Here is a 25,576-nt window from a genome sequence, read left to right on the forward strand (position 1 = left end):
GTGATTCTCGATTTTAGTCTTCACCGTAGTACATGAACTTAGCCACCGTAGCCACGATCTTAGTAGTCACCCGATCAGTCTCGACTTAGCTGTATATATGTTATACCCTTAAGTCCATGACACACGCGAACTTCACATCTACAATACTGTTTTGGGTCGAATCTTGGTCATTGGCTGGTCGGTGTGACGCCCCTGACAACTACCTTTGAGTTCTTGTTGTGCCTTTCATTATTAGGGAGATACAAACCTGCAATCTTGCAGCCCACCTCACCGCTCGTGTACTATATGAAGGCTGATTGCCACTGTATCCCTTTTGGCCCACTTTGACTTTGATTTTCATCCCCAATAACAACATCTTACCAAATCACCCAATACTCCGACCACACAAAACCTCATTCAATCACTCATCATGCCTTACAACACCCGGTCACACGCCAGAGAAGCTTCTCACCAGAATTCCACAGGAACCACCCTTGGCAGTGTTGCCACCCAGACCAACACATCTTCCTCCAATGCAGGGTTTGAGGGGACAACCTCCAGGAATGCAATGTCCTTGCAGATTCAGCAATTGAAAAGTGAGGTAGAGAAACTGCAGGTGGAGTTGAGTGTGTCCAAGAGTGAAAACGATAACTGGTCAGATCAAAGCCAGAACTGGGAGAAGACCAAGCAGTTCTTGCAGAAGGAATGGGAGGATTCAGCGAAGGAGGCCTGGAGGATGAAGGACCTCTTGAGGGTGTCAGAGGAGAAAGTCAACCGTCTGGAGACTGAATTGGCAAGCAGAAGCCACAAGACCAAGTAATAGTGTTTTCTTGGGTGCTTGTAGGATCACACAGGTGATGAGATATCTCGTAGCATAATAGAAGTTGAACTCTGTAGGGGGAGGTGTCATGGGTCATATGGGAGAGCTCATCATGTATATAACAAGGTGTACCATGAGATGTGTGATCTTGAAAGATGATTGTATAGACATACAGCAGATGCAGATATCTGTATGGTGTGACAGCCCTTACAAATACATGCTACACTACAGCTCTTCTCTGACTCTTACAAGTCATGCCCCCACTGTGACCTTCCTGACCTACATCACACTCTTTGGCTGTTGCTAGTATTAGCGGCTGACTCTGATTGTTCATCTTGTGAACTAGGTTGTAATGGAACAGGGCCAATAGACAGAACACATGGCGACCTCTTTTCAAAAATGCAATTATCACACCTCTTTCCATGTCTTTGTATGACCCGATGATTGATAAATGGATTGGAGGCAACTTTTTGATCTGCTTTGGTTGTGGTATAGAGCCAATTCTCATATGTCCTGACACAATCAATCCCTGCTTGCCTACATCCAGTGCAGGCAACAGGATAGTGTCTGCGCTGATGTTGAACAGTGGAGCCTTTACAGTAGTATCACAAATCAGTTTACAGTAAACATATAGTCATGTGGATGGGTGGTGTTTAAGCGCAATGCAAGTCCACCACCCAAGTTAGGATGTGTTCAAATTCTTGTACTCACCATTGCTGGTGCTGCTGTAGTGGGAACTTGAATTGTTATAACTTGACATTGTTGGTTTGGTGAATTGACAGAGAAAGTCAGATTCTTGTCTGTAGTTGGAAAATAGTAACATGAAGCTGGTGCATAATCTGAAAATTCTACTATACTGATGTCAGTGCTTCATGACCCAACAAAGGATCAGGTCTGTCTTCTCAAGAGCAGAAGTGCTTCCAATGAGGAAGTGCTTTATGCTTGTCAGCACAACAAAGAACCACGCAATGGTGCCATAACTTGGTAGGCAATCACTTGGCATTGTGGTGTCAACAGCAAATAGTGACAGGTAACTTCACAAGTTGATCAGGGCAATTTCACAACCTACAAACATGAAGGCTGCTACAACTTCAAAATTTGTGCATATAGCATGAAGAGGAAGCAACGAAAGTGACAACACCACTTTGCATATTTACATCTCTAGCTGGAGCTTGACAGTGCTCTCCAGACCTTCACTCTTGTACTATCCTGTCAATACTTCTTATTGGCCACATTTCCACCAACACTTCAGGCACACGATCTGCCTCTACCCCTCAACTGATAACATAAAATGCACCTAATTTTGCCCAATTGTCCACACCAGAACACACTATGTCTCTATGCCCTTGAGATTTCAAATGATACAGCAACACTCTTATCACACTTGGATGTTGACTTGACCAACATCTTGAGATCTCCCTCTCTTAGCTCAGGGTCAATTGCATGGCTGTTCACGACATCATCCAAAACTGATCCAACATGGCCAATTGTCTTGCGGAAGGAATCTTCTGACAGGAGTTTTTGTTGTGTCTTGTCAAAGAAACTGGTCAATGGATCCTGATGCTTGTGAGCTGTCGACCTGCTTGGGTAATTGGGGTAAACAAGGAAGTTGATGCTGACGCTGGTAACCTCTTCAGCCTTTGAGCCATTCCGATTCTGGAAGACTGAAACAGGGGTGTAGAATCCATCTGCTTCGTCCCTACCCATGTTGAGAAGACTCTGAAGGGTGATTCCCGCTGGTTGCAAACCGGCTGACTCGTTGCTCTGGACCTCTGAATCTGCCAATGAAGTGAGAGGGTCTTGTGACTGATTGGAGGGCAATTCAACCCAAGATTGTGTGAGTTGGTCCCTTTTTGGAGCAGCATTGTCTGTGTATGCACCAACTATGTATGCCTCCTCCCCTCCATCTGGATCTTTCCATTTGTACGCACCAAGATCCCAGTCTCTACACTCCTGTTTGACTGATTCCCACTCTTTCTGTGCAGGGCTGTTCTTGTCATCTGACTTGTTGCCGCCAGATGCCAGCCAAGCCAATGATGCCGGAATTGCCTTCTTGAATACCTTCTGAAAGCTTTCGTTTGACAGAAGCTGGAGATCTCTCTTGTTGGCATCAGCAATAGAGGGATTATCCTTTGAGGATGATGCCTGGTCTTGGTTTGTCTGGGCACCTTGAGGATGTTTGAACCAAACTGTGAAACCAGGAATCTCATGATTGCCATGATAGAATCTGCTAGCTACATAGCTGCCGGCATTCTTGCCCTGACTGACTGCTGCCTCATCAAGCAAGGATTGGATTGTCGGTACATGGAGTGTGGTAAGGGGTTTTGTGGTAGTGGTTTGAGCTTGGGAATGTAAAGCTGATGACATGGAGCAAGAAGTTGGCTATATAATAACTCAGTTGAGGCCGCTAAAAGTCATGAATCTGTTTGACGTGATGTTAATGATAATTGAGGAAAGAAAACTCAGAGTGGCAACAACATGCTAAGTGCCCTTCATCATCTTTGTCAGAGGTAGTCTCCAGCACCACACAAAGGATGAACTCTCCCTTGCATACAAAGGATGGTTATGCCTCCGCACAGGGCTACAGTGTGCTTGCAATTGGTTGCTGATGAGGTGCCACATCCACCCCCTGTATGACACGTCATTACTGCTAAATGCTGCTCTTACCTTGAAGGTTTGACTGGGGCACTGCTAGGCTTCACACTGGCAATCTTGTGCTGTTCTCAAGTCTGTTGTCAATGTCTGTCACAACAGCTACATTTTTGCAATGTCCAACCTCTATCCATACTACTGTGTAACCCTTTGATGACCAGGCTGATTAGCAGACAGAAGCTGACTGAGACCAGGACTAATTGAACGGAAAGGTAACAAAGACATGACAACAATCACTGATCATAAGATCGATCATAAAAGCAGGACTCAAGGAAAAAGTAAAGCAGGTCAAGGGTGGTAGATCTTGGAACTGACATGTTGCATCTAAGTCACTGATACCTCAAACCATCATAAAAATCTACCAAGCCGCCCAAACCTACATCTCCCATCTTACGATGTTATTGGGGCCCATAATCACACCCTTGAGATGTCAAAGTGTGCAAGATTGGGAATCCCATCTTGAGGAGTAGCTTTGGCATGCACATAGTATTTGCCCACAGCCCATTCTTCACTGTGTGGCAAGGCCACATTTTCTTCCACCATCTTATCCATGAATGGCAACAAAGTCCTGACTGTCTGCTGGAAGGCTTCTTCAGAGAGCAGATCTGATTGAGACTCCTCAAAATAGTTGACAGACCATGGCTTTGGTGTTGTTGCATAAGAAGGACGCAATGAAAACAACATTGAGATGCTGGTGACTTCTTCAGGATTGAGATTTCCACGGTTCTGTTTGATCTCGCTAAGGAAGTAGCTTGGTCTGTCGTTTCTCTCTTGATCAAGTGCTTCTTGGACAGTCATACCATCATCCGGCACAAACTTGTGCTTCCCATGAGACATTGTAGTACTATCAGAGCCTGAGTGCAAGGATGAGTATTTCTCATCTTCTGCAGCTCTGAGATACACTTGGCCCTCCTCATGCTCAGCACTCAAATCCCATTTCCCCAATTTCCACTTCTTGTCCGGTAGGTTTTGCCCAGATGCCAAACCCAAAGAACAGAGGTAACGGCGAAATCCTTCTGTGAACACTGTTTCAAAGGACTTGTCAGAGAGATATCTGAATTCACAGTTGTCAAATTCATGATGGGGAGGGAACTCTTGGGCCTTGGTGTCCTGGTCTCTGCTTGCAATTCTATATTGAGCTCTAAATGCACAGGGTTTCCCCGGATGATAATCCATTTTATCGTAAAAAATAGCACAAGGGACGTATTTGGGATTTGGAACATCCTTTGTAACTGAATCGAGCAAAGTCTTGATCCTGGGTACCCCTGGAAGTCTGGCAATGCAGGGCTTGGAGGAGGTTGAATCTTGTGTCTCACTGGGCATCGACATGGGGCAAAGATGTGAGTGATGTTTCAGTAGCAGGTTGGTGTGAAATGTGATCTGATATTTGGGGACAACTTGCTGATATTGAGGTAGTAAATGATGAGAGGAAAAGAAAAGATGGAATTGCTGTGGCTGATCTGCGCTTTATACAGCTCGAATAGGCAGTGAGAAGACGAGGTGGGCATAGGTGAAGACAAAGGCCTTCCAAGCAAGTAAAAGGATACAGTGATGTCAAATGACAGTATCGACGCTGCACAGCGTTGTGCACCACGCTTTGAAACGGCTTCCCTTTCCCCTACTGAGCGAAAGGATTGCTCTGCAGCTGTGATGTCATGCTCTTTCTGACCGATCTCGAATGCTTAGTTGGGGATGTGAAATGCCATAGCTGAATGGCCATCTTTCTCAGCTTCGAGGACGAGGGAGCACCTCATGTGGAGTCAAAGGAGGGCTTGTTGTGGAACACAGTAAGTCATTTGTCGCTTGAGCATAGTGAAGACTCTCCAAAATGGCGTCCAATATGGGTGGAAGTTATCCACCTGCCACCGTTCCAACAGTGTCCCGGTTTACCTAGACTCCATCCACGCCTTTTGATGTTCAGGTCGACCTAAGTGTGTTTCCCAAATGACCATTCACAATACGCGAGCCAGGCGTTTCGGGTCAGCTTTGTTGTGGTCAACAGAAGGGACGATGTAACATCAGCTTAAGTCAAGGTAAGAGGTCGCCTGGTTGTTTAGCTTAGCTATGGGATTGTAAGGCAATCTCATTCTGATGATTGCTCTAGCGGTGTCGGTAGAGACGTCCAAGCGATTTGCCCCCTTGCTTATCAAGGATGTCCGAACGGGGTTATCCTCCATGTTGACGATCTCTGTTGCGAAGCGCCGTGCGATGTTGGCCGCCCGGACACTTTACAAACGGATGGATCAAGATCTTCTTCCTCATCGGTTCGCATTGTTCTCCCCGAAGCAAGCCCATCCGTATGATCGTGTAAATATACAACGCCATGGTATCAAACTGGTCAGCGAGTTCGACGCCCTCTCATTCACAGTGTTCAACTGCTGTTAGTGCTTTATCAGTTCAGCCCTACGCATTCCACACATTCTCCTCCCCAATGTTCAGCCTCTTAAGCCTTAAGCCTCTTGATCACACCATATCAACGATCAACAAAGTCGAAATATCAAAATCCATGCATATCACCTCGTCCCGCACAACCTAATGAGCCAAAGGCTCAACGGTAGGCCTCTCAAACTCTCCAGGCTTGATGTGACCCTCCTCGACGAGTCGGTCGTAGTGTCCCTGCTTGGAGTTGTTGTACTCGTACTTTGTCTTGGCCCAGTAGTAGACGCCGTAGACTATGAGATGTAAAGGGATGTCAGCGATGTCCCATGTTGACCTGGAACCAGAGAAAACAGGGAAGCAGGTTGCACTTACAGAAAAGCATAGGAGGAGCAATGTAAGGAGCTTGGGCCATCGCTCGCTTGTAACCGTTGAAGACGTAACCTGACCAAGCACCGGCCATGGCTCGTTGACGATAGGGAGAGACACCTACACAATGCGATCCGATCATCAGTTGTCAGTTCTGATTAAGAGTTGATTAAAATCACATACCGTAGGTCTTGATACCCTTTTGCTTCAAACCTCCCATGTCACCCCACCACCCGACCTGTAAGAGAGTACATGTATCAGCATATGATCCTCCGTGTTGGCCTTGTTCGCTGTTCCACATCTCCCTTGACGACGTCTCCGTTCTCATTACCCCACACCGATCTCCTCTCTTCGACACCATCTCGACCTCTTTTCTTCCTCACGATATGCTCGTATCGCCCGTTCGTCCCTCGAATCCCATCATATCCCTCTCCTCCATTCTCGCTTGCTTTAGATCGAAGATTGACATGACAAACTTACATATCGGGCGGCTATTAAATTCGTCCAATCATCATCAGTCTACCATCCTTGGACTATTCCAACACAGATAACTCACGACCAGGCATGTGAGAGGACTGAGCGGGTGCTGTAGACTTCATCTTGACTTTGTTACGGTTGAGTAGATATGCAAAGTAAGGAAGTAGGATGTGTTTTATGAGATGATCAACGAGTGAGATTGATTGGAGTGAGTGTGTGGTTGCAGGGTGAAGACGGAAAGCGAGACGAGCCTATCAGAATGCGGCGTTTTCGTGAAAACTCCGAATTGCAACCACCACTGCTGCTCACTCGCTCGTAGGTGCATAGTGCATACAATCTTGCTACAACTATATTGCTGCAACAACAAACGTATCCATACATACATAGCAGATCACAACACCACACACATCTTGCATAGCATACATACGTACGGCTCACGACCCACTTGAACTCGCCCTCAACTGCCAAGAATCTCCATTCCGACAGCGCCCAAACACACATCATCACCCATGGCTCTCATCTCTACCATCCTGGGTTTCAGCGCATTCGGTTTCGGAGCGAGATGTTTCCAATTGGGATTACAACATCGACCCATCTTTGAGGGTGAGTATGGTGTGGGGTTGGATTTTGGTGATTGGTTCTTGTGTAATATCAAGGGAGGAGGACAACCATCTGGAAGTGATGTTTCCTGGTGAACGTTGGCTCGGAATGCTGTTTCTGATGCGGTCTTACCTCGAGCTATACGCTGTCACGACAGGGCGACAGTGGTTTGGCTCTTGGTTGAGATGGTCCGACACTCCTTCACCTTGAGACTGCTCAGCGTTCCGTGCCGTCCCATCTATGCGTCCTCTCTACTGCAATAGGCCTTGCCCTTCACTTCCTCTCGCTCGACGATACTGCAGCCATGATGACTCTGTACAGAAAGCCCAACCTTGTGCTAACGATCCTTGTCGCAGCCTTCCACGGTCACGCCTACGCCGTTATGGCTTTCGGTCTTCTCGGAGCGGGTGCTTACACAGCCGAACAAAAACAGTGCGTTCAGAGTCTGCGTCGCACAAACTAGAAAGCTGATGATGAGCCTTCCCTTCTTCTTTGATCTGCTACCGCTGTCACTCCCTACTGACATCTGTCCCTTCGCGTGCACCTACCTCGCTCACCATTCCTCCTTTTCTCTTTTCGCAACTCAACTGAACTCGATTGATCGTACGCCCATCTCGACAACTCCCTCACCACACATCTACATCGCCTCCTACCACACAGAAACGAAATGTTAGCAGCCAAGAAGAAGGTCCTCCTTGAGAACCGAGAAAAGGAGAACATTGCATGGGAAGCTAGCAAGGCCAGTCAAACGGCACATGCTATCTAAAAAGATTGGCATTAGATCGAGTATTTAGGCAGGGGCAGGAGCAGGAGCGATAGCATGTAATGATACCATTTCAAGAATCGACGTCTCGTTCACATGACCCACGTCATATGGCGATAGATCATTGACGACCTAACTGAGGTGGAAGTGGACTAAATTCAGTCGTGGTACGGTTCGACAAGGACATGTATTCTTCTCGTGGCCTGGCTTTAAACTGGCAAAACCTGGGACTCCTGCAGGTGATTTTCTCTGGTCAATGAACCAACCATCATTTGATCCGAAGAAGTGTAAACATTCATGCCAACGTGGACTACGTCGACATGGTGGTCAATAAAGTAAGATCTCCCTGCCTGCCAGCGATCATCTCTTCCTCCATCATCTCAGTGCAGCCTCAGCTCTCATCATCCAATCGGGACCTTAACCCGCCCAGTTGCGCGCGCACAAATCGTAGATGGTACAGTATGCATCTCTCCCTAACCTCTACCTTCTCACTACACCTCGACCTCTGGCTCCAAATCACCAAAAGGTCTAGATCGGAAATACGACTCGTCGAACCAATGCACTCTGACAAAACCGTCCTCTGCTCCTGAAGCGTAAGCACGACCTTGAGGGTGGACCGCAAGGGTGTTGATAGGACCGCTAAGTGAGGAGGAAGCATCAGCATCGGCCCTCGTGGATCACAAGTTCCAGCTTCGCCTGCGCTTATGGTAGAGGGTTGGTCCAGATGTGGAAAGAAGCTGCACTCACAAATGTCCCTTCACACGACCGACCTCCTCCTCGAACAACTTGTGCCAGAATCTAGACTCGAATTTACCCGCTCTTGAAGAGGTGGTAGTAACGCTCATAGCATCTTGACCTCCACCAAGGATGATCTGCAAGCATACGAGGGATCAGCCTTTCGCACCACATCGTCCTGTTGTGAGAAGAAGCACGCCACTCACGTATGGTCTGAGAGGGGCGATACAAGCGCTGTTTAAGGGAGTTTCTGTGGTGTACACCTTCATCTCCTCCAAAGTCTCCGAGTCGAACAGCTATCAATCCAGCCCAATAATCAGCACGAGTTCGCCTGCGCGTTATTATGCGATGACTTTACTCACTCTGGCGGTCTTGTCCTTACTCGAGGTGATGAAATAAGTTCCATCAGGACTCAATTGGATGTCTGTAATCTCTCCTCGGTGCGCATCGTCCACAAAGTTGACCTCTTCTCCAGTCTTCACGTCGTACTTCGCCACTTTACCAGACTCGTGGCCTGTGATCACGTAGTCTGAAACGGGGGCGAAGAGGGCGACGGTGGCTTTTGAGCCGGTGAGTCGCATCTCGGTGAGAGGGGTGTCGGTTTCTGCGGCGGGAGTTCATGTTAGTAACGGTATGAGGGAGAGATTAGAGGCAACAAGGTCGGCGCAAGTGGTAGGGTTGTGGTAAGAATGGTTGCTCACGGGATGTGGGGTCTTCTCGGTTGATGGGGAATATTCTGTGGAGATAAAATGTCAGCTTCAAGCTCCCCCAGATGCAGACGGCCAACCAGCTCACCTGATAACACTGGGTTGTCCTTGTCTCTGCTCAGTGATACTTAAGATGGTATCGTCGTCCTCGCTAGATTCGGGCAAAACATCAGCACTCGTACTTCTTCGCCAAAACAACTCTTGCAGCTCGTTCCCATAGGGAAAAGCAGCGACAGCCGTAGAAAGCGCGCCACTCACTTCCACGCAACCCTCTTGACGGCCGTCAAGAACTCCCATGTCCTCAAACACTTTCCAGTGGAGATGTCCCAGAGTTTCATTGTGTTGTCGGCAGCTCCTGTGACGAGGAATCGTGATTGGGCTGAGGAAGAGACAGTATGAGCGATGTCCTTTGTAGACTTTCGGCCCCCCCGTCCAGCCTGTTTGTAACTCCGAGTTCACAATAGCAACGCCACACGACATAGCCACAGGCCAGCGTGACACATGCTCTGTCCAGCATCTTGCCACCCTTACATTGTCCTCACAATCCCCTCCTGCCGCTCGTCGCTCTCCTCAGGCAAATCGCCAAGCATGGCAACGTCTCAAACTCCCTTCAACCACCTCGACACAACATCCTTTCCCCTTGTTCTTCTCTCTCCCTCATGTATACACCAACCTCCAATCCTTCATCTCTCACACATCCATGTCATGCCACCTTCAAACAGCCCTGTTTTCACAGCCAACTCACAATCAACAGCGACCGTCCAGACTGTTCCATTATGTCCCCCATCACCCTTTATCCCGCCAAAAGTACCCAGCCTCTCTCCGTTCGAAGTGTACCAAGCATTGACGACTGAATCTTTCGATGCGGAGAAGAGAAGATCACCCTCTGCGTTGAAGACGATTTGGGTGAGAGAACGTTCGTGGCCTACGAGCATCGAGCGTCGAGCGGAGCGAGATGCGAGATATGAAGTGGTTTTGACAAAAGAGTAAGCCGATGTCAGGTACGGAGGGAGAAGTCGTGTAGTATTGTCGAACGAGATGAATTGCGAGAGCGGAGTTCGTGTTCGAATGGTATACGTGTATAATTGAAGTTGAGTGAAGAAGTCGAGCTATAGGTCAGTGATCATACTTCACACGCTTGCAGTTCAAAAAGACAGACAGACCTTGAAGAATGATCGGTTTCTACAATACCCCAAGCAAGTCAGCCTTTCTCCTCCCTTTCCGCAAACAGCAGCCCACACCGCCTGTCACTCACCATGATGTTTTACGATCCTTTTTTATGTGTGTTTCGATGTATGTATCTAGTTGTCTCTTCCACTACAAAAGTCACAATTCACGAACAATGAAGTTGTAGCAGCATCAGTCAAGTCGTCAACCTGAACATTTCAACGAGACTCCTTCGTTGGATGTGGCACTTTCGGTGAATCTCGGCGTTATATTTTGCGGCGCAGCTTTTTACCACCACTACCATCACCTCGCCTGCTATATGCATTGAGCACTGCCTCGATCCAGTGAATCATTGCATGCATGCATGCCACGAGGGTAGTGCATTGTACACGGAGCATGTGGTTAGCAATTGGATATGAGTACATGTTCGTCGTAGTTAGGTATATGTATGTATAGTACAAGAGATCCTGGTAAATTCCCCTAGAAACGCTGCTTCATCCTCGCTCCGACAGTCTTCAAGTGAGCATAGACCTTGCCTATAACCGAGACACAGCGATGTCAGCTAAACACCTAGATCTTGGCATGTGTGATGACTTACCTGGAGGAGAACCAAGAATGAGAGAGACGACGGCATCTCGCGCAATCTTGATATTTTGTGTTGAACCGAGAATGTGGATGTGACTGCAAAACGAGAGCCTCTGTTAGTGTCTGCTGTTTCAGAGATACCGAGGGAGGAGGGAATCACGTACGTGTCGGCAAGCACGATTCGGGTCCTACTAGCATTCTCAATTGAGAACTTTACTTTTCCACCTTCACCTGCTATACGACCTATTCACAAACGAACAAGTAAATATTAGCGGGTATTCACATTGCCTCACATGTAGGCGATACCCACCAATAGCACGCGAAAGATGATCGCCGTGAAGGGTCTTGACATCTTTGACTTCGAAAGAATCGAGATACAGATCGTCTAATCGGAGGAGGGCAAGGGCGTCCTATATCGCGTTAAAACATGTATGTCAGCAACGAAATCGGTACACAGCTTGTGCGGTGGACGAGAGAGAACTCACATTGACATCGAAACCTAATGAGAAAGCCTTGACGAAATCCGCTCCTTTTTGGATAGCTCCAGAATCGACGGTATGTCCAGAAGTCTACGATGAAAGTCGAAACATCAGCCACGGCTCTGACTACGTTGATGGGGACAGAGTTATGTGAGGGAGATGTGACTCACCTTGAGCTCGACAGCCCGTCTTTGAACGTTCATCCTCACTTGAAGACCCAACATCTCCACCATTGGAGTATACAAATTGACCCACTCTCGTTTGAGCGGTGTCATTCGATGAGCTGGGATTGGGATACGTCTAAATTCATTTTTGAGCACGGTCGATTGACTCGAGGCGGGTAAAGGTGCGAAACCTGATGATGACCCGCCTGCCGCTCCAGCAGCAGTGGTAGATGGACCGGAGGTAGAGTTGATAAGAACAGAGTTATCGTCGTCATCTACATCCATGGATGTAGTGGATTGTTTCTTCGATTTGGTAGTGGATGTGGAAACGAGGGAAAGAGCTGGCTGAGGCTCAAGTTGGGATTGAAGAGCCTTGTGTCTGTGTGATTTGTGTGCCATCGTGTCTCGTATCTTTCTCCGGGCCAGGTCGTCGATATAAAGTAAGATCTGCTGGATTGTTGATGTCTATTACGATGATAGCACAAGACATCAACTTTTTCAGTTGCAGCGAGAGAGCAGCGGCAAAGCTGCCAACAGCATTGATTGATTTTTACATCCAGGCACGGACATGGGGGTCGTAATGGGACAGGTGATACCGCCGTGGGAAAGTTGACCTTTTTACTTTGGGTGAGATTTGCCACCGCACAAGACCCGTTCGTTGAATTACATTTCAAAAGTCAGTCTGTTATCTTGTACGCGAATTATCACTTCTCATCACCACAAATAGGTGTCCCCGGCAACATGCCCCCAACTCCTACGAAACCGCCGCATAAGGCTGCGAGGCATAAGACGAACCCTTATGCTCGTCCGACTCCGACCTCCACAACTGGACAACTCACGCAAGGTGTCCTTCCTCCTACACTCGGTACTATAAGCAAGAAGGAGAAGAAGGAGAAGAAGGAAAAGCTGAAGCAAGAGGTAACGGAACCAATAGTGCAGGTAGATGAGCCCATGAACGGGACGCAAATCAGTACCCAGGCGAGCGACGGCGATATTACTTCAAGTCAAAACGAGAAGCGCAGGTTGAAGAAGAAGCGTAGAAAGGACAAGCGGTCCAAGTCTTTGGGTGGAGAAGTCGGTTCTCAGCCTTCCCCCGCTCTTGAACCAGCACTCGCAAGTCAAGAAGAGGACAAGGTTTTACTACCGCAGAACCCGACCACGCCCGATGGAAAGGAAAATGAAGTCTTCCAGCGACTCATGAGCATTCGAGCTCCTTCTCCACCTTCACTCACTGCCACCCCTCTCAAAAAGGACAGTACTACGAACGTCGTTCAAGCTGAAAAGGTCACACCTCTCCCTGCGCTTGCTGCTAACAACAAGGCAAGTCCTTCGAAGGCTGACAAGGAGAAACAACACCTTCGAGCGATAAAGGCGCAGAAAGAGCTTGCTCGGGCTCGAGAAGAAGCGAAGAAGCGAGAGGAAGTCCGACTTCAGCTAGAGAAGGCTCACGAAGAAGTGACGAAGGCTAAAGAGGAGGCCCAGAGAGTGAAGGAAGAAGCGGAGAAGAAAGAGGAGGAGATGAAGAAGAGATTGGCAGAGCTGGAAGAGGCTGTGAAGGAAGGAAAGAAGGAGCACGACACCCAACAAACGGTAAGCCTGATTAGCTGTTGTTCTCCGTCCCCATGGTTGTAGAGGCTGACAGCATTGGCCATTCTCAGATTATCACGGAGCATGAGAAGACACGGAGAGATCTAATTGAGGCGGTCATATGTCCGGTCTGCTTCGAGATCTTCAATGATCCCCATATGTAAGTTTGCGTTCGGAGTTGGTGTCTATATCTGAGTGCTGACTGCGCCTCAGCTTGTCGTGTGGACATGTTGCCTGTAAAGGATGGTAAGTAGACTTGTCTGTCGGCACAGTACGAGGCTTTGACTGACGCCGTGATCCTTTTCAGTCTTCAGTCGTGGTTCCGCACGCCTAGTGCATATGTTCACGAACCTCTCGAGGAAATCACCAATGACACCGATCTTTCCCATCGCTCAAAAGAATGTCACGCCTGTCGAGCGAGAGTTCTTCGCCGACCTGCTCGAGTCTTCTTAATCCGAACAATTATTGAGCCACTTGGATTAAAAGCGAACTTCCCCTCCGGCTCTCAAGATCAAGTCGATCCATGGAACAATATCTTCCCTATCGAACAAGAGACGTACAGGCTCTACGATGAACAAGATAGTATCTGGAGGTGCCCTTCGTGTACTGCGGAGATCGTCGGTGGCATCTGTGAGGGTTGTTCGTTGGAGTTCAGTGACGTCGAGGATGACGATGCGGAGGACTGGAGTGAGGACGATGAGGTGGGAAGCGTGTTAGAAGGACTTGGTCTAGGCGATGGGGGAGAAGGACTAGAATTGGCGGGGGGCAACAGCGATGACACGGATTCCGATTCTCACGGACCTGAAAGAACCGGCAGAGCAAATACTAGTGGAAGAAGGACGCGCGACGGATCAGCCAACGATGTCGACGGTGCTGTGGGTGGTAATCGACAGCGTCACGTCGCTCGAGGAACAGAAGCTGTCCTCAACGCTTTCCTCTTCGATGACGAAGCGTCTGACGATGGGGAAGAAGGTAGCGAAGACCACGAGCGATCACTTTCGCAAATAGGTTCTGAGGAATCGTACGAAGACTCATTCATCGATGACGGATCAGTCCATGAAGAAGATGATGGTATGGACGTGCCTATGGGTAGTGGTTCAGAGGATGAAGGTCAAGGTAGCGACGAGAACGCAGAAGATGAGCTGCAGGTGGATGAGAGGGAATCTCGTTCGCATAGGCATCGAGGAGGTCTTCCTCCCAGGTAAGCTGGTGGTTGTACTAGATGCGCAAACACGAAGCTGATCGAACACACTTGTACAGGGTCAGGAGACAGGTCAGCGAAGAAGAAGACAGTCCCGTTGTGGTTCGTCGACTGTCTAGGAGGACGAGGCAGGTCCCAGACTCTGATAGCGAGTGACAAGGAGAAGTCAGGGGAGCCTAGAGCGGAGAAAGGTGGTCGTGGTCGTGCATAGTGTTCTGTTCCGTTGTGTTCTCATTGTTTCCGTATTATTACATTCACATTTCCATAGCATTGACCTTTTAGCATGGCCGACGAGTTTGAAGAACACTCGATTATCATAACTTTTGTATGTAGACCTTTTTATGTAACTTCACACTACCAGATTTACTTCCACGGCCGAGTACTCGTACTGTATGACGGTTGACGTATGACGTGATTCCGGTAAATTCGGAGTGTGTGAGATTATGTCGGTGATTCCCATAACCGTACACTGAACACCGTACACCGTACAAAAGTTTAGAGTTCGTTTGTACCCAGATCGTCAGCATCATCTTTGGGGATAGGTGGACTGGACAGTCACCATCTAAACCTTACACCTGACCGGATGCATCTACAGTATTGAGTACATTCGCTTGGGAGGGATAACGTGGAACGTAATGTGATTTATCATACTACTAGTAGCTTATGAATCAATAGGAGTGTTCAATCCATAGACACCGGTGTTGTTCCATCATACACCTTGGATATTTAACAAAGTCGTTCTGTCATTCACATCTGTTCTCAACTCTACACATCTAAACATCGTTTCGTTAAATCACAAACCACAAAGAAAATAGAAAATAGAATAGCATACACCATGGTCACTTCTGTCCCTACCAAAAACACCCAGGTCGTCCTCAACGAAAGACCAAAGGCTGGACCTATCACAGATACCACTTTCAGATCGCAGACTGTCGATATCCCAGAGTTGAAAGATGGCGAGGTCTTGGTCAAAGTCACCTATACCAGTTTGGTGAGTGATCCTCAACTCGTCGTTGTCTGTCGTCTCGTCTCATCTCGTCTCGTCTCGCCATGTGCTCTACCTCCTTTTCTTTGACGATCTTGCACCTCTGAACGATGACAGGATGAAACTAACTCGTTTACTCGCATAGGACCCCACACAAAGAGGTTGGATCAACGACACTCGATCGTACTTGCCTCCCGTAGAGATTGGAGCTCCTATGCGATCTAATGGATTGGGTCGTGTCGTCGTTTCCAAGAGTGACGATTTCAAAGCTGGTGATCTGGTGAGTGTGGCCGCTCCTGAACCGCGAATTCTTGTCTATCCCTCCACTCGGAGACAGTCATGCTGATAGCCCGTCCATCCGCTCGCTCGCTATAGGTTCAAGGCTTGATCAACTGGCAAGAATACTACGTCGGTCCCGCTCAGAGTCTCACCAAGAAGCAGTAAGTCTTTATTCTACATGTGACAACATCTCTCTTACTGATTTACGTTTGCTGTCTCACAGGGTCCCCGAGGGTGGCAAGGAGATCGACTTCCTCGGTTTGTTCGGTATGACCGGCTTGACCGCCTACATCGTGAGTCCCCCTGTGCTCTTCTCTGCGTATGTCTCATGTCTTCAAAGCGCTGACTGCTGTTCTGCGACCATCTAGGGTTTGTTCGACATTGGACAGATTAAGGATGGCGACCACGTTGTCATCTCTGGTGCTGCCGGTGCCGTCGGTTTGGTAAGTCGCAATTAACCCTATGACCACACTGCGTCTGCAAGTGCTGCACGGAGACTACAAGACTAAGATGCTGATCAAACACACCACTCGCAGACCGCCACTCAGATCGCCCTCTCTTTCCCCAAGTGCAAAGTCACTGCCATCGCTGGTAACCCCGAGAAGCTCGAATACCTCAAGAAGCTCGGCGCTCACAATGTCCTCAACTACAAGGACGAGGACTTTAAGAAGCAGTTCAAGAACGTTGGTTTGATCGATGTCTACTTTGACAATGGTGAGTGGCTGTGGTGTAGTGTGTTGATAGCCGAGGCTGATTGTGCTTGTTTTGGGGTGACTATAGTCGGTGGAGCTATTCTCGACCAAGCTCTTGCTCAAATCGCTCCTTATGCTCGAATCGTCGCCTGTGGTGCTATCTCAGCTTACAAGTGAGTCACAACTGTCCATTGTTGGAAGGTTAAGATACTGATCGTCTCCTCTTCGTAAATAGCGCCGATAAGCCCACACCCATCTACAACTACTTCAACGTCATCTCCATGAAAGCTACTTGGAAGGGATTCATCGTCATGGACCACGCTGCTCGATTCAAGGACGGTATCACCTACCTTGCCGATCTCCAGAAACAGGGCAAACTCGAATACAAGTACCACGTCACCGAGGGATTGGACACCGTCGTGGGTACTTTGCAGGATATGTTTGCGGGCAAGAACGTCGGTAAGACGGTCGTCAAGGTCGCAAAGGATGATTCGGACAAGAGCAAGCTCTAGAGAGGGAAATGTAGTTTAACAGTAAGAAGATCTGATGAAGTAAGATGTATCTGGTATGACATGATTAGTACTGCGTTGCATACAAACTGGCTGGACTGAGCAGCGACCTACGAGACATGGAATGCAAAGGGTTTCTTGCACTCACGAACTAACAAGCGAGTGTTGAGTATACATGCATCTGATGTCCACCGAGTTCACTACAACAGTGCATAACATTGCACAGTACATACATGTGCCTTGTCGTCGCAGCGCCTCGCTCGCTCCCTCGCTCGCTCCCTCGCTCGCTCAAAACTCTTCATGGGCCATTCACCACAAGCCTCACATTTGGGCATGTCATGCTCCAACATAATCTTTATCCTCGGTCCTTTCCCTTTCTTCGATTTGACCCTCCTCACGACACCATATCATATCCTCGACCACAGTTCTGGCGAGAGGCGAGAGGGCAGGTAGCTTTAGCCGCCTCCTCGATGATGGTCCCGCCATCCGCACTGACACGTCTGTTCGTATCACCTCTTGTAGATTTAGCTATGACGGACCTCGGCTCTGACCAAGCCTTCGTCTTGATTGACATTCGCTTGCTTTCGAGGAGGCATCTTTGCAGTGTCGAATCATGAGGATGAAGACAGTGTTGTAGCTGTCGACTTTACGGACCGATCACCATCAGATCATCGTGGAATGTTTCAATATCCCTCGTATCGGCCACGGCCTGTCACAGTGTGATTTCTCAACGTTGCTTGTGTGTGCTATATTAGAGCTATACCGGGTCAACGTTTCCGTCAATCGCGTTCTAGGTCTTTTGACCTCCACTTGCTTATCACCCTCGACCACCTTCCATCCAGCGAAAAGCAAAGCCACATCAGCTCTATTCATTACGTAACCACACAGCTACAGCGAAATTTCCACCACGCACAGTCGTTCACCCACACACACACTGGTGCACACATGTTAATTCCACTTCTCTTCTTCTCTTTCTCTTCTTTTTTCTTTCTTTAGCGATTTATCGCTGTGCGGCAGCGCAGGTCATACTTTCCCCAAAGTTGCTCCTCACTCTTGTCTTTAACAGTCGAGTCGAGCGTCAATCCTGTGCGAGAAAAATTTGGATATCTAAGTTCCCATTTATCGCCCCTTTACCTTTTTTCCTTTTGGGAAAAAAGGACCGTTCTGGTGGATGGTGTGGAGAGGCGAGGGACGGTGGTCCGTACATCTTATCTTATTCTATCTATCTTTGACTACTATCATGTATGATTTGTGTGCAAACCTGACTCTTTGTGTTTGATTCTCTCTCATCAAGTGGAAGTGCAAGGACATCAATTTCGGTTGGTAAAATATGCAGAGCTTCACTCAACGCGCGTAGCCCTCACGTCACGTCGCTGAGCTTTTGACGGTCTCATGAAATCTTGGAACAGCATATCACTCCTACACAATATCGTCTGCACACCGTCCCTACACTATTCAGTCCATAACATAACAAGATATGGTCTGCTCCCCTTGCCGATGCAAAAAGAGTAGTTGCATCGTATATCATTAATGCTTGAATTGCTATAAATCTCATCCCTGCGCTCCGTCCATCAAGTCGTAATCACGCAACATGAATCGACCCCCAGATCCTCTTCTTTTGACTTATTCCTTCTTTCCCTGCACCTCCACGCCCACGCGGGCCTTACAAAGATTGGGCCATTTGGCTCAGTCTCTCGGCAAACTCTGGGTAGTTCTTGATAAAGTGCATCTGAGCCTTGCTCGCGTGTTCGTCTGATAGAAAGAACCATGGAAGCGTCAGTCGGCTGTTCGCTCCACCTTGACTCAGTGCTACTTGAGAAGGAAGTCCCCACTCACAAGTGATAGCATTGACCAACTCTCCCTCCGTCCTTGCCAGTTGCGCGCTCTTCTCAAACCACTTAATCGCCTCATCAATCTTCCCCTGTTGCAAGCTCAATTGCGCAAGAGTGGCCACGGCGACATCGCATTCCGAATCGATGTCGAGAGCCTCTTTGCAAAGCGCTTCGGCACCAGCGATGTCTTGTTTCCATTGGAAGAGAGCAAGGGCTTTGTTAACGAATGGAAGGACGTTTCGGGGTCGTCTAAACGAGTCGCAAAGCAGTTAGCATTGTCCTTGGACGGGTGTCGCCTGATCGCAATAAACTCACCTGGTCTTGTCCAACTCGATGGACTTGTCGAACCTCTCCAAAGACTCTTGGAACTTCTGTTGATCCAACAAAAGCTCTCCGCTGCAGAAGGTAGAGATGTCAGCTGATCCTCTTCACCTCTTCACGATTCGATTCCCTCTATGGCCGGAGCAAACCCTCACTCACTAGTAGTTGCTAGGCTCTCCCTTCTCTGGGAACTGCTTCAATATCCTCCTGAACGCCGCCATGCTTGCTCCGACGTTGCCCAACTTGTACTGTGCAACCGCCGCCTGGATATGGGTGAAGATGAAGTCGCCGTCCAGACCGGTTGACTTGTTATAGTCCGCAATAGCTTTGTCGAATTCTTGCATGATAAAGTAGACTACGAACAAGTGAGACCTGGATTAGCTGGATTCCTAGGGTCGTGTGACGGATGATAGCTTACCTTGACCTCGGTGGTAGTATATGTCAGCGTCGTCGGGGTTGTGTCGAATAGCAGCTTCGAAATCTCCGAACGCGCTCGCAGAGTCGCCTGGGCAGACAAAGCAGGTCAGCGGTGTTTAAGGTTTCAACTTCACAGACCGGGAGGACTCAAAACACATACCCAGCTCCATGTGCACACTTGCGATCTTGACCCAACTCTGAACGAATTCAGGCTTGAGATCCAAAGACTTCTGCAAGTCTGATCTCGCTCCTTCAGAATCACCAATCAAGAACTTGAAAGTTCCTCTGAGGTTGTACGCCTCGGCCTCTCCATCTTTCCAGCTGATACCCTGATCGATCGCCTCGTTGACGAATGTCACTGCGTGAGTGTAATCTGCCGCTTCAAGAGCTTCGAAGGCAAGGACTAAAGTCTGATCTCCTTGCGAAGGGTTGTTACCGCTAGGTACGGAAGGTTTGGGATGAGGTCGGAAAGCGGAAAGGTAAGCTGAGATGAATGTGGGAGAAGGGAGTTTAGGTTCTCGAGTTTCCAAGATGTCCTTTGCACGCTTCTGAGCGAGTTTCTTCAAACATCGTTCGACAGAGGTGGCAGCTTGTTCATCTTGGAATCGCTCGATGATGGTCGTTGCGGTGAAATCTCGGACGGCTTCTTCGTCCCGACCAAGGTTCTCCAAAGCGGTAGCTCGTCGTTTGAGAGCTTTGACATATGTTCGGTCAAGCTTGAGAGCCTCGTCACAGTCCGCTACACACTTGGCGTATTCGGGAGAGCTGAAGTTGGTGTAACCTGGTAGTGAGTCGGAAGTTAGCAAGGTCTAAGTTGCGATTAATGATTGATGGAGTTGAAAAGACTCTCGAGGGGTGCTCCACTCACAAGCAGCACGGTTGGAGAAGAAGACGGCGTCTTTTCTGACGGAGATCTCGATAGCTTTCGTATAACATTCGACTGCCTTCTTAAACTCCTTCTTGGAATACAGTTTGTTCCCTCTATCCTTCAAACTCGCTCCCAACTGATTCTTCGCCGTATCGTCCAATCCAGCCAAAGTCTCCTCATCTGGGATATCGGCGAGATGGGCGTTGGTGTCTTCCGCCGCTGCCGGTTTTGTCTCGCTGACAGCTGGTGTGGATGTTGATTCGACACTGGCCGACTCCTTCTTCTCTCCTGCAGGCTGGGGGATCTCCTCTAACAAAGGTCCTTGTTCACCTTCGTTCCTCAAGAATTTCTCCTTCTCACTAGCAGACTTCTTCTTCTTCTTCTTGTTCTTCTTGGAAGAGCCAGCACCACCTGTTGCGGCAGCGGAAGAAGAAGATGAGGATGAAGACGAGGAAGATCCGCTGGGCTTGTCCGATCGATTATAGAGATAGTAACCTGCTCCAGAAGCTGCGAGGACAGCACATCCTAATAAGATGAGACGTTGGTTCTCTTCGATGAATCGTTGAGTTCGAGTCACGAGCGATGAGGGAGGGGCAGGAGCCGCAGAAACAGGGATGTTGGGAACGGGGATGGATGCAGGTGGAGGAGTGGGAAGTATCGGTGCCATTGTGCAATGTCAGTGCGAACGATGATGCTTGACCTGTTGATGTGATGCGGATTTACAGCCGACTTCTTTTGCGAGACAGATAACGATGGTCAGGTTGAGAGGAGGAAAAAAGAGCAGACGATGAGCAGTGAATTGTCCTGCGAGTTGGGCCGAAACGACGATGACGTTTGAATCGTAGAGTGTAATTTTCGGGGTTTAGCGGAGCTTTCCACTTGGCACCGTTCCCAATCACAATCAAAAGATACAAAGACATATCATGCATAGGTATACAACACAACGACGAAATAGTCCAAAGATCTGACAGAGATACATACAAGATCGCTCCGCTTCCGGATGGCAACAAGACCTGCTCAGTGTCCTATGGTTCCTTTTCTCCCACGTTCTTGTACCTGAACAGTGCCCGCTCTCTACTCTTCTTGTGATCAACGATCGGAGCCGGATATCCCAGCTTCTTGAACTCGTTTGAGGGCATATGATGCGAGGGATCGTGGATAGCCTTGCCCTTGAGGTTGCGAAGCTCTGGAACCCAGTATCGGATGTAATCGCCATTTGGATCACATTTCTCGGATTGCGTGAGGGTGTTGAAGATACGCTGCGGGTGGAGCATCAGCTAAGGAACGTATGAGAGGCGTGAAGGAGTTGAAGGTACTCACGAAGTACGGTTGTGGATCAGTGCCGGTCTGCAGGTAAGAGATGTTAGTGTGCTTCCAGGTTGACAACCTTGCAACTCACACTTGCGGTCCATTGCCAGCTGTTACGGTGAGAAACCGATCAGTACATAGCCTGACACCTTGGAAGGCTGTATCACTCACCCTCCATTGTTCGCCGCAAGATCGCCATCGATGAAACACTCCATGAAGTATTTCTCACCCAGTCCTGTCAACATGACAATTCAGTGTCCGACTGCCTTACTGACATAGTATGGTACTCACGCCAATCAAGCATTAACGACTTGACCAAGAAACTCGCCGAAACCATCCTAACACGATTCTCCATCCATCCTCTCTGATTACAAGCTCTCATAGCAGCGTCGACAATTGGAAACCCAGTTTTTCCATCTTTCCATGCTTGTAGATGTTCTTCGTTCACCTCCCACTGGACGTCGGCAAACTTTTCGAGGAAAGGTCGACCCATCGACACTCGAGGCCAGGTAGCCATAACCTGAAAATACCTCCGTTAGACAACTTTCCGAAAGACGGATGATACAAGTCAACTCACATGGTTATAGAAATCCCTCCATGATACTTCCTGTACCCACATACCCAATCCTGTATCTCTCCCACTCTCCAGCTTTCCCCCTTTGCCCAGCTTCTTCGCCTCGTTCAAGACCATCCTGGCGCTGATGACTCCACTGACGAGATAAGGACTCAATCTTGAGCTATTATCACCGTCTACCAGGTTACGTCCCGTCTGATAGGCTTGCACTCTTGAGTCCTTTGACGAGGATTCGGCGCCAGGAGTCAAGGGCGATGTCAATGGAATCTGAGATTTACGAGCTTTGGTGTGTAGGAAGAGGTCTAGAAGCTATACAGCGAATGGACGATCAGCGATCCGTGTCTCTGAGGCCACTGAATGAAGCAAATTCCACGTGCGGACGTACCTCCTTCGCCCGCTCTGTGCCTTCTGGCCAAACTTCTGCCATTGTTTCGCTGTCTTTACACTCAAACCCTTCTAAACTGTCTGGCACCTGATCTTCGAACAGTCTCGCGAATTTCTCGTTCTGCCGTATTGTGACCTCGTTGGCTTTCGGTAAAGGTGACATGTTCAACAATTGCGGCTCTTTTTCCAACAATCGTGCCCAGGCTACAACGCCGGATCAGCACATATCTCATGACCACTTAGACGAAATACTCACTTCTTTGCCATGGACTGAAAACGCTCATTGGTTTCCCCACCTGACTCTTTATTCTTCCAGGAGGAACCACCAATCTATCATGGAAACATCTCACGTCTACTCCTTTCTCTCTACCAAGTTTAACAGTTGCGATGTCTCGATTTAGCTCGTCTACTTCGTATTCGATATTGAGGAAGATGTGATTCGCGCCGAGAGATGGTAATACCTCATCTATAAGTTTCCGAGGGATAGCAAGTCGACGGGGATATGAAACGATGTGTAGGGGGATGTTGAGTTCGTGGAATTTGGTCTGTGACGCAATAGTATCAGTAAGCCGGGTTGTGCTGACGAACGAATAGGGAAGTAGAGCCCACCTTTAGCGATTTGAGATTGCGAAGCATGAAGTCGATCTTCCTCGCACTTCGATCATGTATCTTGTAATCTCCGGGGCTCAGAACATAGAGCGCGACCAAGGGCAGGCCCAGCTCTTGGGCACGTTCCGAAGCTCGATACAACGCGGTATTATCTTCGACTATGATGCGTCGCAATCAGCTTATGTCGTCGTAAGTGGGAGTCCGGAAGCTGACCTCGCATGTCTTCCATCCTCATCCAGTATACTACGCTCTCTCCCTTCTCGGCCTCTTTCCACCCGTTCTCCATTAATCGTACTAGTTGATTGAGAGGTGGATCTGCGTCTACTCGAGCGGCATCTTCTCTGTTTGCGATCTTTCCCTCTACGTGAAATATATCAGTTCGGATCAGGTGAGACACACAACCATGTTCAAGCGACACGACGTGACGGTGCCCCGAAACTGTTGCCCACTTACTGATCTCATATGCGTTCTTGTGCTCCTTTATATCCTTTGAGCCGGCCACACCCCCACCCTCTGGCTCATGTCTCTTTGCTCCTCTATCCGGCTGTCCCTTCATCTCCTCATCATTCCCATCTGGTGAAGACGCCCCACGCGGTCGTTTACCTAGAACAGCCATATCCTCTTGTATATGATGTAATTCCCAAAGATTCGGTTCGTCCCCCTTTTTCGTGAATGCTGCTTTTCGTTTGCTCACACTGCTAGGACTTTGAGTATGGGTGGAACGGGATGAAGTTGGAGATTTCTTGGGACTGAGACCGAGGGATTTGGAAGTTGGATCAGCGAAAAGTGTGAGTTGGGGCATTGTTGTTGACAGATATCGAGAGGTGATCGGTAGCCGTTGACGGAGCACTCGTATAGACCACAAGGGGTTTGTTGACATACAAATGAAAGGGTAGTAAACTATCTGACGTCAACGAGCGATCAGTTATGGGATGATAAACAGCTAGGTTACAACCATCAAGTGATTCTTTCTACCTTGCGACAGTCCGAATAGACTGAATCCTGTCGTGGCTGTCGCTACGATCGTCGCTGAACTTTAATACAATTAAAGAGTCATCATCATCGATCGGCAAATGGACAACCTCCACCAGACCACATGGCGCGGGTTTCTCAAAAAGGCGTGCGGTTGTACCAAACAGGATCATAATATGTAGCTACGCGGGCCTAACCAAAGATACACCTTCAACCTACATTTCAGGAATGCGGTTCGTTGCATACTGCAGCTGATTTGCGGAAGTTATACCACTCCCTGGTCTTCAAGACGCTGGAATCTCATCCGGGCCCCTCTTAGCTGACGGACTTGCCCCGGCAGTACGAAACACACGGAAAGGTGGGTATCCCAGGGGACCCAGCGGAGGTGTCCAAGGGGCACGTAGGCGGTGCTGTGTCTAGTGTGAGACTAAGTGAAAAAGAGGTCTTTCGGTCTGCGGAATAACAACACATGCAGTCGTGTCTTGCTCGAAGTAGTCTATAATTGGCTTATGCCGAGCCACGATTGCCACAATTAATTGTAGAGAAACAAGTACCCTCCTATTTGGCAATCAGATTGCCACTGTTCTTTCGCCACTTGACTCCCCCCAGGGTGTGCTCGGCCGTAATGGGCTACAAGGGGTTAGTGTGGAATCTAAGCGAACTACGTCTGTTCGTTTAGCAGGAATGACAGCGGTGGCTTGTATCGATCCCTTTCCCGGCGGGTCGGACCGCTTGCCGGCGGCATGAAATACAAATAACCATCAATTAATGATAAAAATTTCATCTTTGCCCCTGAGTCTGTCCCACGGGAAGGGTGCGGAGGAAAATAAGTACGGTAATCAGACCAGACGATAACAATAGACAGTTTTTCATTCTTCTCTATCAGTGTGAACATTCTTACGTTTCGACCGTCCTGTTCACACGTATGATGACGGTGCAAGCATGTTATATGCCTCCGTGCCGGTTACAGCATGTACTCCACTGTTCTGTGCCGTAAGAAAGAAAATCTTCACCCTCCGTATAAGATGGCATCAGTGGCAGGTCTGCACCGAAAATGATACGGATTCGGACACTTTTATTTACCTTTTGTTACCCTTGCGGTGATGTGGTCGGTTAAACTGGTTACTCTATCGAACGCCTCTTTCTGCTTTTAGACTGTTTTATG

General features: G+C 48.5%; 8 protein-coding genes across 8 annotated transcripts; 3 read left to right on the forward strand and 5 right to left on the reverse strand.

The window, feature by feature from the left end:
• Nucleotides 1–5,983: 5,983 nt before the first annotated feature.
• Nucleotides 5,984–6,795, reverse strand: CI109_105329 (uncharacterized protein; the record flags this gene model as incomplete). Its single annotated transcript, XM_032008464.1, has 5 exons — nt 5,984–6,123; nt 6,203–6,316; nt 6,380–6,434; nt 6,677–6,687; nt 6,753–6,795. 5 exons carry the CDS (start codon nt 6,793–6,795, stop codon nt 5,984–5,986), a joined length of 363 nt encoding a protein of 120 aa, XP_031857260.1.
• Nucleotides 6,796–7,182: 387 nt separating this feature from the next.
• On the forward strand, nt 7,183–8,039 carry CI109_105330 (uncharacterized protein; the record flags this gene model as incomplete). Its single annotated transcript, XM_032008463.2, has 3 exons — nt 7,183–7,276; nt 7,630–7,705; nt 7,934–8,039. The coding sequence occupies 3 exons, from the start codon at nt 7,183–7,185 to the stop codon at nt 8,037–8,039; spliced, it is 276 nt and encodes a 91-aa protein (XP_031857259.2).
• Nucleotides 8,040–8,527: 488 nt separating this feature from the next.
• On the reverse strand, nt 8,528–10,736 carry CI109_105331 (eukaryotic translation initiation factor 3 subunit I; the record flags this gene model as incomplete). Its single annotated transcript, XM_032008462.2, has 10 exons — nt 8,528–8,675; nt 8,784–8,908; nt 8,978–9,067; nt 9,134–9,375; nt 9,473–9,507; nt 9,567–9,629; nt 9,737–9,857; nt 10,224–10,403; nt 10,642–10,660; nt 10,734–10,736. The coding sequence occupies 10 exons, from the start codon at nt 10,734–10,736 to the stop codon at nt 8,528–8,530; spliced, it is 1,026 nt and encodes a 341-aa protein (XP_031857258.2).
• Nucleotides 10,737–11,125: 389 nt separating this feature from the next.
• Nucleotides 11,126–12,272, reverse strand: CI109_105332 (pre-rRNA-processing protein PNO1; the record flags this gene model as incomplete). The annotated part of the gene is made up of 6 exons (XM_032008461.1): nt 11,126–11,181; nt 11,244–11,326; nt 11,395–11,473; nt 11,541–11,640; nt 11,716–11,799; nt 11,880–12,272. 6 exons carry the CDS (start codon nt 12,270–12,272, stop codon nt 11,126–11,128), a joined length of 795 nt encoding a protein of 264 aa, XP_031857257.1.
• Nucleotides 12,273–12,614: 342 nt separating this feature from the next.
• Nucleotides 12,615–14,817, forward strand: CI109_105333 (uncharacterized protein; the record flags this gene model as incomplete). The annotated part of the gene is made up of 5 exons (XM_032008460.1): nt 12,615–13,463; nt 13,532–13,620; nt 13,674–13,706; nt 13,768–14,661; nt 14,721–14,817. The coding sequence occupies 5 exons, from the start codon at nt 12,615–12,617 to the stop codon at nt 14,815–14,817; spliced, it is 1,962 nt and encodes a 653-aa protein (XP_031857256.1).
• Nucleotides 14,818–15,496: 679 nt separating this feature from the next.
• On the forward strand, nt 15,497–17,129 carry CI109_105334 (uncharacterized protein; the record flags this gene model as incomplete). The annotated part of the gene is made up of 8 exons (XM_032008459.1): nt 15,497–15,652; nt 15,792–15,926; nt 16,022–16,086; nt 16,149–16,218; nt 16,294–16,368; nt 16,462–16,639; nt 16,706–16,790; nt 16,853–17,129. 8 exons carry the CDS (start codon nt 15,497–15,499, stop codon nt 17,127–17,129), a joined length of 1,041 nt encoding a protein of 346 aa, XP_031857255.1.
• A 1,660-nt stretch (nt 17,130–18,789) lies between these two features.
• Nucleotides 18,790–21,231, reverse strand: CI109_105335 (uncharacterized protein; the record flags this gene model as incomplete). The annotated part of the gene is made up of 7 exons (XM_032008458.1): nt 18,790–18,878; nt 18,963–19,207; nt 19,274–19,354; nt 19,439–19,634; nt 19,698–19,784; nt 19,857–20,477; nt 20,565–21,231. 7 exons carry the CDS (start codon nt 21,229–21,231, stop codon nt 18,790–18,792), a joined length of 1,986 nt encoding a protein of 661 aa, XP_031857254.1.
• Nucleotides 21,232–21,589: 358 nt separating this feature from the next.
• Nucleotides 21,590–24,241, reverse strand: CI109_105336 (uncharacterized protein; the record flags this gene model as incomplete). The annotated part of the gene is made up of 11 exons (XM_032008457.1): nt 21,590–21,823; nt 21,885–21,911; nt 21,964–21,982; nt 22,044–22,107; nt 22,164–22,392; nt 22,450–22,755; nt 22,832–23,034; nt 23,087–23,375; nt 23,440–23,597; nt 23,653–23,799; nt 23,893–24,241. 11 exons carry the CDS (start codon nt 24,239–24,241, stop codon nt 21,590–21,592), a joined length of 2,025 nt encoding a protein of 674 aa, XP_031857253.1.
• Between the last annotated feature and the right edge of the window lie 1,335 nt (nt 24,242–25,576).

The sequence above is a fragment of the Kwoniella shandongensis genome, chromosome 9 (genome assembly GCF_008629635.2).
Source record: "Kwoniella shandongensis chromosome 9, complete sequence".
NCBI lineage: Eukaryota > Fungi > Basidiomycota > Tremellomycetes > Tremellales > Cryptococcaceae > Kwoniella > Kwoniella shandongensis.